Genomic DNA, 18,665 nt, shown 5'->3' with positions numbered 1-18,665 from the left:
TTGCTAAAATAAATATTGACAAGCCACAATCCTTCTGGGAGAAGGTGCTTTGGACAAATGAGTCAAAACTGGAGCTTTTTGGCAAATTATATCAGCTCTATGTTCACAGATGACAAAAATGAAGATTTCAAAGAAAAGAACACCATACCTGCAGTGAGACATGGAGGATGCTCGGTTATGTTTTTAAGCTTTGCTGCACCTGGTATAAAGTGCCTTTAATCTGTGCAGGGCACAATGAAATCTCAAGACTATCAAGGCGTTCTGGAGCGAAATATACCGCCCAGTGTCAGAACGCTCTCTTTCAGTCACAGCAAATGGGTCCTCCAACAGGATAATGACCCAAAACACACAACTAAAAGCACCCAAGAATGGATAAGAATGAAACATTGGACCATTCTGAAGTGGCCTTCTGTGGGTCCTGATCTGAATCCAATCGAACATCTATGGAAAGAGCTGAAACTTGCAGTCTGGAGAAAGCACCCATCAAACCTGAAACAGCTGGAGCAGTTTGCACAGGAAGAGTGAGCCAAAATATCTGTTAACAGGTGCAGAAGTCTCACTGAGAGCCGCAGATAAATTTGAATGCAATGACTACCTTTAAAGGTTGTGCAATAAAATATGGGGTTACAGGTCCCATCATTTCACAATATTATCCACCCATCCATTATCCGAACTGCTTATCCTGCTCTCAGGGTCGCGGGGATGCTGGAGCCTACCCCGGCAGTCATTGGGCATCAGGCGGGGAGACACCCTGGACATTACACAGGACCGACACACACACACACACACATTCATACCTATGGGCAATTTAGTAAAGCCGATTCACCTGACCTACATGTCTTTGGACTGTGGGAGGAAACCGGAGCACCCAGAGGAAACCCACGCAGACACGGGGAGAACATGCAAACTCCACACAAAGGATGACCCAGGACGACCCCCAAGGTTGGACTACCCCGGGGCTCAAACCCAGAACCTTCTTGCTGTAAGGCGACCACGCTAACCACTGAGCCACCGTGCTGCCCTATTTATAATATTGTGTTGAATAAAAAAAAAAAAAATGGAATAAACAATGGTGGACGCCAATTACTTTTGTCAGTTTCAAGTTATTACAGAGAAAATTGCGCATTCTTTGTTTTTTGTGGAGGGGTACCAACAAATTTGAGCACGTCTGTAAATGGTGCTTTTTTTCCAAAGCACTCTATAATTAATACCTCACATATTTACCCATGCACACACAGACACACACTCATACACCGATGGCGGTGTCAACCAGCTCATCAGAGGCAGTTAGGAGTTATGTGTCTTGCTCAGGGAGCCAAGGATCAAACCAGCAACCCTCCAGTTACCAGACAACCTACTCTACCTCCTCAGCCACTGCCGCTCCCCATATAATCACTGCCAATCTTCAAAACCGTCCACAGGGAGGCCCAGGTTTTCACTCAAAACTGCTACTGTGTCATGACACACTGGTGTTTTTCTGACCAGATAAATTGAACTAATCTAATCTAGGTAACAAAGTAGGTAACGAGAAGCAAAGGAAAAATTACAAAAGGCTATTTAGTCATAAAACCCTCCAGTAACACTGGCTCAACAGATTAACTATTTGCACCACGGCATGACATACTTGCCAAGGTCTTAGTGACGTTGTCCTGACTGATGCAGCTACACATTGTACAATGCTGACATCTGCTGTCGGATTGGGGAATAGCTTTGTTTAAACGAGATTCTCTACCTATAGTTGCCGATGTTTGAGTTTAAATGGCAGTTGGTCAAAAACCTGTCTGGTAGCTATTTGCAAGATAAAGAGTGTAGTTTTATTTCCTGAAGCAACATTAAACTTGTCCCTTTCTATGAGAAATGGTTTAAGCACATATGTGGCGATGACAAATGAATATGAAATAGTCTGCACCAGTACTCCACAAACAGTGAGTACATTCCTAAAATGGTTAAGGGAGTAACGTGTGGTGAGTCCTCACAGATACGTAAATGTATTTTCATGAAACCGAGTCCCCTCTCTCAAATTCAGGTTTCTTAAGTTTGTAAGATAAAACTCACTCCCACCAGTCCTACCAAATTGGCAAAATACATTTTGGATTCAGTTACAGTACATAAAAATTCGCAATGGAAGCTTAAGGAGAAAACAACAACAACAAACTAAACAACTCAAAAGGAGTCTGACAAAAATAAGACTAATATGTTTTTGTTTCCTCGTCCTAATAGTGATAGTTAAACGCATTTAACTATCACAAGACAGCACTTCGAAATTCTACAGTTTTCTCCAACACCAGCAGGGGTCAGAGCTGTGCAAAGAGAGGAACACTGCGCCAGGAAGTTCACTCAAACCCCTGCATGCTGCTGAATAGAGGCAGTCAAGAGTACCATCATATATAGGTCAGCATTGTTTTGCTCTCTGATGGTTTCTCTCTCTCTCTCTCTCTCTCTCTCTCTCTCTCTCTCTCTCTCTCTCTCTCAAACATAAGCGCATATGCACAGGCACACCCACAAAGTAACATTCACACAAGGTCATTTATGCTCCATTTCTCCCTCATACAGGATGGTGTGCAGCTGTGAAAGTGTACCTCTCTAAGAATGCAAACTGCCTGTGCCTCTGTGTGGGTGGGTGTGTGTGTGTGTGTGTGTGTGTGTGTGTGTGTGTGTGTGTGTGTGTGTGTAAAGGTCTGAGTCATCATCAGTCTGTGTGTTGCATCCCTGCATTAAGTTGGCACTGAGCCACCTCCCTTGTAGATGGGAATCCATCCATATGGAATCAGGCTGGTAAGTGTCAGAAGAGCAGTGTTACTGGTCCCAAGTCACCCAGGGCTAAAACTGCCACATTTCCAATTCCTATATTTGTCTGTGTCTATGAGTGATGCTTCTGTTTCTACAGCATGTCTCCTGCAGTTGTGTCTCCATGTAAGCATGCATTTCCTGTATATGTGCATGCATGTATTGTGTTCGTGTGCACAATGTTCATGTATTGTGTCAATGTGTGGGGTTGACTGTGTGTATTTTGCATGTTTTGGGTGATTTTGTGTGTGTATGTGTAGTTTTGGGTTGAGTACATACCAGTCCGGTGAGGGAGGGTGCAGATTGTCCAAGCGTCTGGTTCCTCATGCGGACCATGTTGTTGACCTCTCCTCCAGGAGGACCCCCTGCAGCTATGGCTGTTCCAAGACCCCCAGAGGCCCCCTGCCATGCCAGTTGGCTCACACCACCATGCAGACTACTGGACAGAGGCAATAGCTGTTTACCTAGGGGGTGATATGGACCGGAGCAATATCAGGTGTGTTTACATGTAGACTAATAATCTGATCATAAACCGATAAAGGCTTTACTCTGATCAAAGGAAGTCATACAAACACCTTAATCTGATTTCAAACCATTTACATGCTCGAATAAAACTATTGCCTTCAATTTATTACTTCCAGTAAGGTTGTATCAGGCACTAGTTTGTATGTAAACATGCTCAGTGGCAGCCAACCAAATCATAACCCATCTGCTTTTCTATCCTAGTTGGTGGTACTCTGATTTTGCAAACTTTATCAGCGTTTTAATTCTGTGTGCAAAATAACAATTTAAACTGGCTAGTCATGACAGCGATAACCTCATCAGAAAACTGGTCAACGGTCCTGATCCTTAGCATATATGTTGGACTGTGTGTGTGTGTGCGTTTGAGCTGAATGTCTGCACTACACATGTGCCTGCTTTGGTGCATATCAATGAGTGTTTGCATGTGGTACCAGTCATGGCCATGCTACTGCGTCGGGCACGGCTCTCATCCTGGCTCAGCTGCCGATGCAGTTTAGTCTTAGTCGCGGCGGTCGCTGCTGGCGACAGATCTGGATTGCTCAGCTTCCTGAAGAGAAGGGGAGGGGGGGCTGCAAAGTCCTTCTGGAGCAGAGGAGGAAAGAAAGAGAAGGATATAAAAAACAGATTGAGAGACAGAAAAAAGAACAGACTTTTCAAACATGGCTGTATTCAATACAACACATCCTCCTTCAGAACACCCCCAGTTCTCAGAGTGGAGACAGGCTAGCTCAGTGTTTGCTAATGTTAGATTAACTGAACTCTCAACTGAACTCCGAGAGGATCCCTGGCCAAATACCCATCAATTATGGGGGATTGTAGTTCTCTATATCTGCATGTGAACCTGTGACAGTAAAAGATAAAATGTAAAACCCACACCCGGCTTGGACTAGTGGGGGCAAATCTCAGGAACCATTCAGATTGTGCAAGGTGGGCCCACAGCCAAAATAAAGTCATAAAACACAGTGCTAACAGCTCACCGACACAAGATCTCCTACTCACATGGCCATAAAGCACACACGCACGCACCATGTCTAACACACACCATAGATGCAAACACACAGGCACGCGCACCATGTTTCAAGAGGAAAAACAACCACCTGTTTTTCTCAGTATGAAACTGGGAGCAAACAACAGCGAGATCCTTGGCTCACTCCATCATGACAACATCACCGATAGCCATGAAACAATCTGGCTGTCAACACTGTTCATGCTGTTCACTTATCAAAGGTTTGAGCGCACAATTCAAGTTAAAGTAGAAAGCCTGACATTTTTTATTTTGTTTATTTTTTATTATGATAAACAGAAGCTTTCTTAACATATAATTCAATCCAAAAATGTTTCATCAGATTCATCAGCGAAGATAACAAATCATAACTGCTAGTAAAGCCAACACAGAAATGCAGACACACATAAAATCTTTTGGATTTCAGAAACATCCGCTGTTGCCATGGAAACAAGAGCCGTTTGAGCTCATATCCTCTCCCCTGGCTGCAGAAAAGCCCTCGACAAGAAGACTTTTCCAGAAACATCTGGATGACCCCTGTAAAACACACACACACACACACACACACGTGCGCACACACTCACACACCTTGTCACACCATACAAACAATTGCAAACAGTCCTCTGACCTACCAATATATACACACAGACAACACACACACGCACTCTGGGGACCATTGCACAATTGCATAGACTGCCATATGGCTGCACAACTGACATTCACCGAGTGAATGCTTCTGTTAATCTCTGTTAAAATATAAAACATAAAACCATGACTACTCTCCTGAAAATTTTTCAGACATGTGTGTGTACACCCATACACACACGCACACGCACGCACGCACGCACGCACGCACACACACACACACACACACACACACACACACACACACACACACACACACACACACACACACACACACACACACACACACACACACACACACACAAAACTACTGCATCCATTAACTACTGGGTTCAAACAGGCTTCAACAAGTCATTTCTGCCTACTCTGTACCTTTCCATGTGATAAACAAAAAGACCTACCTACAACAGCTGGACTTTCAATGTTCCCCAGTGTCATTCTGTGGCTCTGCATGTGGACGCTGGAGCGGAGACCTAACTATTTAGTCTGTGATCACAGCCTAAGAATTAAACATAGTTCCACTCTCCTTCATCTGTGAAGTTCAGCAATTCACAATGTCTTCAAGCTGCTCTTATTGATAGCCAGAAAACCAAAACTATATCTGACCGTGGATGTTTACTCCAAAAAAAAAAAAAGTTTCTGGTCTATGGTCCTAATCCTAATTAAAAACATTGGACTGTTTATGTTTTCAGGCTAACTGTATATATTACAAGGGTGTCTGCCTTGTTGCTCATAAATGTGCATTTGTGTACTTTACAAGCCATGGCCATGCTGCACTGAAACTGAAGTAAAAAAAAAGAAAAAAAGAAAGAACATTTCCATGGCACAGCTTCGTGCCCACTCTCTCATAACCATCTATTCAGTTATCTATCCAGTTATCCATCCAGTTCTACATACTGACGTGGCTCACACTGGAGAGATGGTGCAGATGATCAACTTTGTTTCCACTTGTGAAACACACGCGCCTGCAGTTCCTCATCTCCTTTGGTGACCTCAGGGGAAATGATACATTTTATATAGGACATGCAGCGCAAAAGTAGTGTATGCAGCACTTCCTTTCTTTGCCGCTAGGTGGCAGATAGCGTGCCACGTTAAAGGGGTTTATGGTCAGTAGTGTGCAAACAATCTGTTGGGTCTGGACTCATAATCTCATGTTCTCAAGTGCAGAGGGGAGAAAGATTACCAACACGGAAAAACAGTATTAAAAAGCCCGTAATCCTTCCTTTATAATGTGTTCGTGTGTGCTGGCCTGTGAAAGATCACAACTGTCATCACACAGACACACAAATAGCCAACCAGCCAAATATAAATAACTGAACCATCAATGCGCACTCAATTAAAAACATACAATGGCAGAAATGTGACACAGTTAAATAAGCTCCGTCTCCCTCCGTCTCCTCTCTGCAGCTGTCCTAACAACACTAAGGACTCATTCGTGCCATCTGAAGTTCAGATCAGTAATCCTCTCTTCAAATAAATACCATCTACTGTGTTAGACCCTGCTGAGAACACATTTTACTACCCGACTTTCACACACACACACACACACACACACACACACACACACACACACACACACACACACACACACACACACACACACACACACACACACACACACACACACACACCTGTGCATCTTGCATGTACACACAAACATACACGGAGCAGCACATTGTTCCACTGGAGGTACAGCAAGACAATATCAACACTGGAGAAATAATGAGTGTATTGTTGACAGGGTGAGTCAGGTAGCCACATTACTGCTCTGCAACAATACAGGGATACCACAGGGTGTGTGTGCGTGCTGTATTTATATTCTAAGTTCAGTGCCAAAATCTTTCATGAATCTTTCACCAGAGTTCAGTGATAAATTCAAGACCATCACAAGTCCATCTTATGAGCCCAGTTTGTTACAGAACCTTAGGGCCTATGTCCTGTTTTAACCAGTCTATGCATGTATGTAGTGTGTGTATGAACGCATATAACTGTGTGTGGGTAATCAGTGAGCAACCAAATCGTTATTGTGTGTACATCCTCCAAAACCACGTGGTAATCTCAGACACAAAGGAAGTGAAACCAGTGTGTCACAATGGCTACTTCTTCTTCCCACCCCTCTCTTTTTTTTTATATCACTTCCTCCTCCATGTCCACCCATTTTTCTCCTGGACCCTCTACTTTTGCAGCCTTCTACTTGAACCAGTGTTCGTCTTATGTTGGGGTCCCATGGAGCAACTTAATGTTACACACATGTCTACAATCTATCACATCTTTCAACACATCGGGGAGACTTCTCCAACTGGAATTTACAGCCCTGGACTCTCTCACTCGCTCTCTCTCTCTCTCTCTCTCTCTCTCTCTCTCTCTCTCACTTGCTCTCTCTGGGTTTCATGACACCAAAATGTAAATCAGTTATTTCATTCATTATTCTTATCCCATAATCTAAGTTTAAAAAAAACTCACAAGCCTCACCAGGGAAAGGTACTGCACATTAGTTGTAGCCAGAAACTGCACATTGCATCTGTTTCATATTCAATATGTAACATTGTTTATCTACAGTCCCTGTGGAGTAAATAATTAGCTACATTCTGCAGTGCTATGCCTGCCAGCAAGTATATAGGCAGACAGGCGGAGAGAATGGACAGCCAGTTACATCCTACAGTTTGGCTTGTCAGCAAAGCAATGTACTGGCAATCTCTCGCAGCCTCGTAATTTTACCACAGCAACGTCCCACACAGCAAAAAAAAAAAAAACCTCAATCAATCTTCTTGGGTATCGCACTCCTAGTGATGCACTGACAATCCAAAATGTGATTTAAAATCTCTTTTGGCTGCAGACTGTATTGACCCTTGATTAAATGAGTCTACTGCCAGCACCATAATATCGCCTTGGCTTGGTTTCCTATCACTTTATGATGCACAGATGCAGCTGATGAAAAAGACACATGGCAGGGAGATGGATGGGAGGGCATTATAAAGCAACGCTCACCGTATGTTGCAGGGAGATTGCACTGTACCCACGTTGCTGTTGCTAGTCCGTGTTTTCGGCTGTCTTGTTAGTTATGCTGTAGGAAAAGCTCGAGTTTTACTCAGACCCTCTCATTTGACAACTGCAAATTTCCCAGCATCTTCTACTAGCCAGGCAACTAGGTAACAGCCGAGGTACCATTGGAACAATGGCCGGGTACACGCCATGGTAGGCAGCAGGTAGGTGACAGAGTAGAAAAATTTAATGTCAACAGATGGTTGAATATTCTTATTTTATGCCATGATTGATGTCCAAGTAGGACACTGCATTATTATGACAGTGCGGCTGGTCAAATCACTGCATAACGAGCTAAAATTGTTAACATTAAAGCTACTATATATAAGAATGCAGCCCCACACACACACACACACACACACACACACACACACACACACTCATTCTTTCAAAAATGGAAAAACGCCAACATCTCTTTTACTGTTATCATTAACAGATTTATATAGTTTTCATTTGACTTTAATTCAAATAATTTTTGTTCAACAGCACTTCCTTCGTATTCACATGATAACGTTTTCGGGCTCTGTGCCAAGCCCGCAGAAGTCATGTGGTGAGGTAAATACGTCAAATCTTATTTGCACCCTGAGGATGAGTTTTTCTTTAGGGGAAGTTCACAGTCATCTCTGTTTTGGGGCTATAAATTCTGTTTGTTGTATCAGGATCCCTATAGTATCAGTTGGGATCTTCAAAATATTTGGCGCCCCGTAGCATCTGTCTTGTCTGTATGCCTAACCAATCTTTCTGGTTTCCCTACAATATACTCTGGTATTAAACAGCAAAACAAATGAACTACCTTCCAGCAGTGGGTGTGCTTTTGTCTGGGCCTGCTCATACTACAGGCTGGGTTTTTGCTTGCCTCCAGCAACTTGTGCACAGCTCTTGCTTAATCTGCGCTTCCCTACAATCTTCCTGAGAGAAAGCTTCTATCTCTCGTCACTCTTACAGTACTGCTGGTAGAGGTGGACTCCATATTACTGAATTTTGATGGTGTAAAGTTTGTTGATATAAAACCTGAAAACTGGAGATGACCTCTAACCTTCAAAAACCTCAAAAAGCACTGAAAAGTACTTAACCTTCGCCTCTTCTTCCTTCTCTACTTTCCCTCGTTTCACATTTGAGATCATTCCATTCTTCTCCTCCTTTCCCCCCCTCTCTCTAGCCCGGTACTCCCTAATAACTCCTCATCCGCCCTTTTGGCTAGTGCACAGGTGTGCCTTGGACTGCTGTGCCAAACTGATTTATTGTTCCAAACACAAGGGACACATAAAGCACAGCTGGTATCCAAATAATTATCTCCTCCTTATCACTCCTCCTCGGTACCATAAGAGTCAAACCTGTGTTTGCACCAACATTACTCGTTTTGGTAAACAAGCTCGGATAATTAGGCATGGTCATGTAAATATTTGTATTTGGTAATTTTCTTGCCGTATTACTAGTTCCACGCTGCTCTTTTGGTAGGATTCTGGAAATGTTTTGACAAATCGGACAGGAATTTAGTTGGGGGAATATATCATTTGACTGACGTGCGGTAAAGGGAGTTGGTGGTCAGGCTCCCGAGTGGAGATCACTTGGGATTTTTTCCTCACCCTGCTTATTTGTGTTTCCTTTTAACTTTCAACTTTTGGACACCAACCTAGTTTGTGGTATATAATCATGAAACAGAATACACATTTTGTTGGGTTCGGACTGTAGGCTACATGACTGGACGGCTGCATCGACGCACAGCCGCAAGTCATGTCCACTCCTCTCCCTTGCTATTTGACTGGCACACCTACCCTGATTGGTCTTCTCTGGCCTCTGTCACCCCCCCCTCCCTCTCACTCTCTGTCCAACCTCCCTCCTACGACCACTCAGTCCACCCCCCCTTCCCCCAAACACATTCATTACTGATTTAAGATTTACTGGGAAATGCAGATGGTACTCCTTCGCCTCCCCTCTCTTTCTCGGTCTCTCCATCACATTCCTTTCTGTCTCCCCATCCTTTCTGTTCTTCTTTCGCGCCAACACACACAACCACACAACCAAACGCACACACAGAGTTGTTTTCATATTCGATATGTGTACATAACACTTGTCCACCTAGCTAACTTCTGGCTGGTAAAACTGAGAAGTGAGTTAGGCTGAATGAAAAAATAACAAATCGTTATCTGCACCGAGTCTGGCACAAGGCTTCCAGGTTTGAGGGGTTGGGCTTGACCGCTTTTCCTGCCACATGACATTAAAAAAGAAAAACTTGACCCAGCCCACGAAAGCAAACGCTTCACTCCTATAGTCACGAAAACACGCTTTCTTTCCGTCCTTACCCGACTCCTGTGTCGACACACAACACTGAGGCAGTTGCAGACTTCAGACTGTCTTGCTCGGGTACTCCAATCATTCATAAAAAAAAAACCCTTATCTGGCCTTCCCTCTACCATCAAAGTTGTCATACACATACAAACACATACACACACACACGCACACATGGAGAGACATTTCCGTGCTCCCCGGTGATCTGATCTAGGCCAGCAGCCATCACCCATGCGGTGAAACAGCTTAAACTGTTTTTCTTGCAGGTGCATGCAGACAGAAGAACACAACCAAACCACAACTTCATTGTTTGAGAGGAAAAGAGAGTGGGGGCAGGTGACAGACACACACAGACACAGAAACGGAGATAGAAAGAGCAAAGCTGTAGGCATGTGGGCTCCCGGCTGAGGAATCTGAGCCTGTTTCTGCTCAAGATTAAGAGGCTGCAGTCGGCCTTTAGTTGCTTTGTCTGCCTTGGGTTGCCAGGCAGCCTAGGTGAATCTGGCCTGTTACATCATAAAAAAACATGCATGTCTGTGCAAGATTATATTGCATCATACATGTTTCCTGTCTGACGGTGGGAGTACAGAGAGTAGTGTGTGTGTGTGTGTGTGTGTGTGTGTGTGTTAACATGTGGCTCTCGTTAGAGCTGATGTTTTCCAGCTGTGCTAAAGCAAGGTGTTTGCAAGAAGAGAGACACAGACAAGGAGGGAGAGAAAGGGTTGGACGGAGAGAAAAGTAGTATGACAGATGGACATGAGGGATGGCGGGTAAAAGTGGGAGTACAGGGAGGAGTGTGAGCTGGGCCAGGACAAACGCTGGCTGCTCTCAGCTACGGGCCAGTGTGACTGTGGGCCCTGTGGTTTATGGAAAAAAACTGTTTGTCCACACGCGAAGCAACCATTTCCAAAACAATCAGTCTTAGCCTTGATTCCTAAAACCCCCAGTTGAGACCAAAGTGGTCCCCACATGACAAGAGTAGCGAAATGTTTTAATAGATTCTGAGAGCCAGAGGCGAACAGTAAAAGCTTTCTTTTGGATCCCGGGATGAAGTAGAACTCCTGGACTGAAGGAATGATATTGTGGGTTTTCTTCTGTTTTGTTTCCACAAACGGAAAATGACTGTAGATCAGGTTAAAAGTAGACATGAGGACCACTTGGCTTGAAAACAACCAGCGCTTGTAAATGACACTTCAAGCAGAGGAAGTATTGCTTCAAATACATGGATATGTAGTGTTTACATGCGCGGTGTGTGTGTGTTGTGGTGTGTGTGTGTAGTGGGGGTGAGGGAGGTGGGGTTCTTTGTCATGATGTGATGAGCCTTCTCGGGATTTTGTTCTGAAATTAACACTGATTAAGGTCTATTCAAGGTGGGAGATGAAGTGGACCTAGTTTTTAAACAAAGTGTACAGTCAAGCTTCAACTGGATTTTTGACGACATCCAATATGCCGATATTTTCCAACTCGTTTTGGCAGACTGCCGATACCGATATTTGCACATATTTTTTCCCCCACCTAATTACAGAGAACATCAAGTCTTTCCTGCAGTGGACTGAACTGAAGCTGCTACACTGACCATGGAATCCACGTGCACCCGCACTGCTGATCTCCATCACTGGTCTATTTTTTTTCTTCTCTATGCGTAGCTACACATGGCCCTCCCAACAGGTAAAAACTACACAGAACTGTGTAAAACACGAGTACAATCTCTTTAAAAAGCCATCCATTATCTTAACCGCTTATCCTGCTCAGGGTCGCAGGGATGCTGGAGTCTAGCCCAGCAGTCATTGGGCAGCAGGCGAGGAGACACCCTGGACAGGCCACCAGGCCATCACAGGGCCCACACACAAACAAACAAACAACACACACACACACACACACACACACACACACACACACACACACACACACACACACACACACACCTGGGGACAATTTAGTACGGATGAGTCACCTGACCTACATGTCTGGACTGTGGGAGGAAACCGGAGCACCCGGAGGAAACCAACACAGACATGGGGAGAACATGCAAATTCCACACAGAGGACGACCCGGGACGACCCCCAAGGTTGGACTACCCCAGGGCTCAAACCCAAGACCTTCTTGCTGTGAGGCCACCGCGCTAACCACTGCATCACCGTGCTGACCTCTTTAAAAATGATTTAAATAATGACCTCATTGTATCAGAAGCAACATGACGCAGCTTGTGGGGTTTTTTTCATTCCACATTAAAATAAATCAATCAAATCAATGTGCATCCGTGATCCTGTATTTAAAACGATCTAGTTAATTGATTCCGTACCAGTTAAAGCATTTGCCACTTAAATTACCCATTTTCCAAAGTAACCTGTTCGGAATCTCAGAAAACACGGCCGGCACGCAACCACATGCACCACAGATGCAGCTGGTGTAGCAGGTAAACAAACCCGCTCCGCCCGCCATAGGCGCCAAGCACCCACGGGGAAGGGCCGATCAAAAATTTAATTAAATGACTAAATAAACAAGACTATGTGCTGGTACGGTGTTATAACATGCTGTTATAATTTGTAGCAGAGCCGTGTCGCATTTTGTTGCGGTTTGTGTCTAAACCCGAAAGACAACAGCAGCGTAGTGAGCCTACATCATGGCACATTACTAAAGCAGCGCAGTCAAAGTGGTTTTGTGACTACCGTCACCTTGGTGGTACTGACTTAACCTGGGCACCCACAGGCCAACACAAATTGGCGCTTATGGGCCCCGTTTATGTGACGCACCGCGTCCGTGCCTGGTCAACGGTTCACATCGCATGCAAATAATTCAAGCGCCATCTTATCGGCATTTCTGGCCGATGCCGATATTTCATTTTAAAGCCTTTATCCGCCGATATCGATGACGTGCCAATATCATCACGCATGCCTACTTTCTGGTGGACCCGATCCTTACTGAAACAATGATGTAGAGAGTGTGTGTGTGTGTGTGTGTGTGTGTGTGTGTGTGTGTGTGTGTGTGTGTGTGTGTGTGCGTGTTTCATTGCATCGCATGTTCCCAGATCTGATTACTACTGCACGGCTTAAGCGAGCATTCATCCTAGCTTAGCTGCCCACACCCTTATGTTACATACTGTAATCTACACATACTTTACACAACATAATCACCTCTGCTTTTGCAATTTCTTGTTTTACACCCACTACCTACTGTTAACCCCATCAACATCACCCCCCCCCCCGACTCTGCCCGAGTGCCCGAAATCTAAGCAGGAGCATGTGCACATGCTTTGCACATGCTTTGTTATTCTGGATGCATGTGTTTGCATGCGACTGTCCAATCCACCACATATGCTGTATTTAAAACCACCCCATAAGCGAGATTAACAGAAAGAGGTTTATCAATTTAGCCCAAATACAGAGAGAGAGAGAGAGAGAGAGAGAGAGAGAGAGAGAGAGAGAGAGAGAGAGAGAGAGAGAGAGAGAGAGAGAGAGAGAGAGAGAGAGAGAGAGAGAGAGAGAGCTCAGGCTTGGGAAAGTGTTTCTATCAGCATTATTGTACTGAGAAACCATTCAGAAGGGACAATTCACACACACACACACACACACACACACACACACACACACACACACACACACACACACACACACACACACACACACACACACACACACACACACACACACGTGTCTATGGGTGTGGTTATTTCTGGATGGTAGTATGAGGAATATTCATTTGTCTTCATTACTGCAGAGCTGAAGCAGGCTGAGAGAAGGAGGAGTGACAGGGGAGAGAGAAAGAGGAGAGATGAGGAGGGTAAGGACAGAAGACAGAGGTTATACTTTGCTGCCTGGCGTGATGCAACTAAAGACCCAATTTTGTGCCAAGCTAAACTCTAGTATTTGTTAATTAGTCACTAGGTAGATTAAACTGTGCTAACAAGTTTGATTTGTTTGTATGCTGTCCTAGATTGAAAATTAAAAATGATAGAGGAGAGAGAAGAGAGGAGGCAGAGGTAGACCTGAGGATATTTAGTCAGCCTAGCTGCTTGAGGGGAGCAAACAAATTCAAAATTTTTTTTTTCTAATTTAATAGTCTAATCAGCAAGTTTGTAACCCAAGAAGATGTTTTAAGATGATTCAGCTCAACGGATTCCTTTGGGGCGAGGGGCTATGATCTAAAAACTTTCTTCTCGCTCTTCAACATTCTCGAGGGATGAAATCTGCAGCTATACGACTTCACATATTACTAATTCTGTGCACTGTTCACTGCAGACTCACAGGTGATAGTTTGAAACTAATCTGTTTGATGAAGCGGTGAGGGGACACGTGACATTGGTCTCCCACAGGCCAGTTGCTTCAAAACACATTTACATGCATATAAAGACAGGCCCAGCCACCATATGGCCAGGTCTGAAGTTGAGGTACACGATGAAGCTGATCTGCATGGAGCATGGAGAAGCAGAAACAAACACCTACAGCACCACCAGGCTCGTGGAAGCCAATCTATGAATGGCTTCCATGAGCATCAGCCATGCACCGTGAAGTTCTCTGTGTCAGTGTACTCTACCAGCAGACTAACTTAAACCATGAGATGGTAAAACCAGTGTGGCACCACACCCACAGTAAACCCAGAGCAAGGGAGGGCTGGTAGAGATAAAAAAAAAAAGACTTTCTGAGGAGGCAGGTAAGACTGCTAGTTGGCACTGGGTGAGTATATGGTTATGTCTGCTCACCCAAACACACAACAGGAAGGAGAGGGTGATGGTGGAAGATGGAGGGTAGGGGAGGTGACTTGGGCACAGGCAGAACTTGGGGAACAAACTGAAAGGGGTACAAAAACAGAGCGAAGGGAAGAGGCAGAACATACAGCAACAAACAAAGTAAGACAGGGTCGCAGGCAGAGGATGCAGTAAACGAGTGAAAGCAGGAGGAAAAAGCAAAAGGGAAAGTCGTCCATCCATCCATTATCTGAACCGCTTGTCCTGCTCGCAGGATGCTGGGGCCTATCCCAGCAGTAATTGGGAAAGTCAAAACGGACGAAATAAAAATGGAAAAAACCTCAGCAATCAAAATCAAGACAAAGACTCAAAGAGCAAAAGGAAGTGAAGAGATGTGGTTAGCTAGCAGATAGATAGGCACCGCCAGGAGTGTGTGAGTTAACACCGGTTTCTGCCTCAGCACACCACCCTTAGCCTCTCTTCTGTAATGACCTTCACCGACCATCCCAAACCCACCGGGGGTTGTGAGGATACCAAACACCTTCTGCCACTTAGCTCTTTGTTGAAAAGGGCAAGGTTCGAGAGTCCTTTGTAAATGTTGGCAAGGTTGCTTTGTACAGAGGGCTAAAATGTTAAGGAGTGTTATCTTTGTAAAAGATGGGATGTCTTCGGTAAATGTCAGGCTGGAAAATGTCACACCTCCCCTCTCACCTTCTTCTCCCAATTCTCTCCCACCTGCATTAAGCAGACTGTAGTCTCTGCAAGGACGGGGCAAAGACCTGCATAGCTTACTATTTTTTCATCCACTATCCGAACCGCTTATCCTGCTCTCAGGGTCGCGGGGATGCTGGAACCTATCCCAGCAGTCACTGGGTGGCAGACAGGAGACACCCTGGACAGGCCGCCAGGCCATAACACAAGGCTCACGCTCACACACACACACACACACACACACACACACACACACACACACACACACACACACACACACACACACACACACACACACACACACACACACACACACACACACACATTTTTATTTTTCTGTCCTGGGTAAGATGCTAAACTGCAACTGCAGGCTGTAGAGGGGTAGCACCCTACCTCAGCAAGGGCCCTTTGGCTAAGGAAGACATCCCTACTGATAGATCTGGTCCTCCTGCATGCCTGTATGGTACTTCCCATGGTGCCAAGTCCAGCCAACACATTGGGATAGGAGAAGGGAACTCTGATTTTAAATCCACCCGCTGCCTTGTGGGTTGATGCCTCTTTAGGCAAAGGCTAGGAGAAGGTAACTCTGAATTCAAATCCCCGGGCACAGTCTACCCAGCTGTCAGTACCCAGAAAGGGTAAACCATGGCGGCTCCGCTCAGTCAACTTGGTAGTGGTTCCGGCAACCGGCAGCTCTGTTTGTCAGCTTGGAAGCAGTTCTGGCAAAATGCAACAGGATTCCTCTGCGGCCGTCTCAGCTACACCGTGCCACCGAACAACAGAAAATCTCACCAAGGGACACTATAGAGCAACAAATAGTGTTGTCATCTAGGGTGCAGCCTCACATGTGCCCCTGACCAAGGCAATGGGAGGAAATAACTGGAGTTGGTCCCCGGGCGCTGCACGGCGGCTGCCCACTGCTCCAAGCTACACAGCTAGGATGGGTTAAATGCAGAGAGTAAATTTCATTTGTATATATGTACAAAATGACTAATAAAGAATATTCTATTCCATTCTATTATATTATATTCATACCTAAGGACAATTTAGTACAGCCGATTCACCTGACCTACATGTCTGGACTGTGGGAGGAAACCGGAGCACCCGGAGGAAACCCACGCTGACACGGGGAGAACACACAAACTCCACACAGAGGACGACCCGGGATGACCCACCAAGGTTGGACTAACCCAGGGCTTGAACCCAGGACCTTCTTGCTGTGAGGCAACCGCACTAACCACTGCGTCACCACGCCGCCACTATTTTTTTCTCTCTGTTTCATAGGCACCAATGTATAACCCTGAAGGATGCTGGGGGGGGTCTTCATCAGACTGGTAGATGTGTTCTCAGGTAATGAGCTGAATGATGCTACCAGAAAAGGGAAGGTAAGCTCTGGTGAGTTGAGAGGACAGACTGACCATAAGCTTTTGTCAAATAACAAATATGGCTTGTTGCTCATGCTAGCCATAACACAAAGGTCACGTGTGCAAAAACAGCTCAACAATCAGCTTTGGTCCCTTAAAGGAATAGAAAACAATGAGTCAGCAGGAGTTAAAATACCACCCACCCACACCCACACACACACACACACACACACACTTTAGTACAGATGCCACCACATATGCCCCAACCCCCACTCGCACATTATCAGCTTGAAGAAATAATGAAAGAAAGGATGGAAATCACAGACAAAAATGTCAATTTAAAAAACTAAGAGATGGAGACAAAAGGAGGAAAGAAACTCGTGATGGAAGCATTCTGTGCTCTCTCCATCTGACGGGCTTAAGATGAAGACTGTCGAAGTAAATGACGTTTTAATCACTCGCAGTGAAGGGTTGACACGTTGGCAATGTTTGCACCCCCGACAATCTCCATGTTAAGACAACAAGCCTTAAGGCTGTGGAAAAACAATGACAGCAATAACAAAAACTAGTCTATGAGCTGGGTTTCAACCATCTCGTTTTCCTCTCAATGATTATATGGTTATGAATAAATTCGAGAATGGGCTGAGATGTGGCGTGTATAGGTTTCGAAAATCACATGCATGTATATATGTATGGATGGATGGATGACAACAAATTCACACACATAAATATTCATCACACCATTAGCATATACACTCACTGGCCACTTTATTAGGTACACCTTGCTAGTACCGGGTTGGACCCCCTTTTGCCTTCAGAACTGCCTTAATCCTTCGTGGCATAGATTCAACAAGGTACTGGAAACATTCCTCAGAGAGTTTGGTCCATATTGACATGATAGCATCACGCAGTTGCTGCAGATTTGTCGGCTGCACATCCATGATGCGAATCTCCCAGTCCACCACATCCCAAAGGTGCTCTATTGGATTGAGATCTGGTGACTGTGGAGGCCATTTGAGTACAGTGAACTCATTGTCATGTTCAAGAAACCAGTCTGAGATGATTCGAGCTTTATGACATGGCGCGTTATCCTGCTGGAAGTAGCCATCAGAAGATGGGAACACTGTGGTCATAAAGGGATGGACATGGTCAGCAACAATACTCAGGTAGGCTGTGGCGTTGACACGATGCTCAATTGGTACTAAGGGGCCCAAAGTGTGCCAAGAAAATATCCCCCACACCATTACACCACCACCACCAGCCTGAACCGTTGATAAAAGGCAGGATGGATCCATGCTTTCATGTTGTTGACGCCAAATTCTGACCCTACCATCCGAATGTCGCAGCAGAAATCGAGACTCATCAGACCAGGCAACGTTTTTCCAATCTTCTATTGTCCAATTTTGGTGAGCCTGTGCGAATTGTAGCCTCAGTTTCCTGTTCTTAGCTGACAGGAGTGGCACCCGGTGTGGTCTTCTGCTGCTGTAGCCCATCTGCCTCAAGGTTCGACGTGTTGTGCGTTCAGAGATGCTCTTCTGCATACCTCGGTTGTAATGAGTGGTTATTTGAGTTACTGTTGCCTTTCTGTCAGCTCGAACCAGTCTGGCCATTCTCCTCT

General features: G+C 45.0%; 1 protein-coding gene across 1 annotated transcript in view; it reads right to left on the bottom strand.

Annotated features, from left to right (window-relative positions):
- mast2 (microtubule associated serine/threonine kinase 2) overlaps positions 1 to 18,665 on the bottom strand; it is a 228,622-nt gene that overhangs the window by 175,776 nt on the left and 34,181 nt on the right. The window contains exons 2-3 of the mRNA XM_056277837.1: positions 3,741 to 3,891; positions 3,067 to 3,251 (exon numbers count right to left, since the gene is read on the bottom strand). Of these exons, the coding sequence (XP_056133812.1) occupies positions 3,067 to 3,251; positions 3,741 to 3,891 (336 nt within the window). The remainder of the gene's footprint in view (positions 1 to 3,066; positions 3,252 to 3,740; positions 3,892 to 18,665) is intronic.

Source organism: Lampris incognitus, chromosome 3 (assembly GCF_029633865.1).
Source record: "Lampris incognitus isolate fLamInc1 chromosome 3, fLamInc1.hap2, whole genome shotgun sequence".
Taxonomy (NCBI): Eukaryota; Metazoa; Chordata; class Actinopteri; order Lampriformes; family Lampridae; genus Lampris; species Lampris incognitus.
The sequence above is the reverse complement of the archived record's forward strand: the minus strand, read 5'-3'. Positions and strand labels throughout refer to the sequence as shown.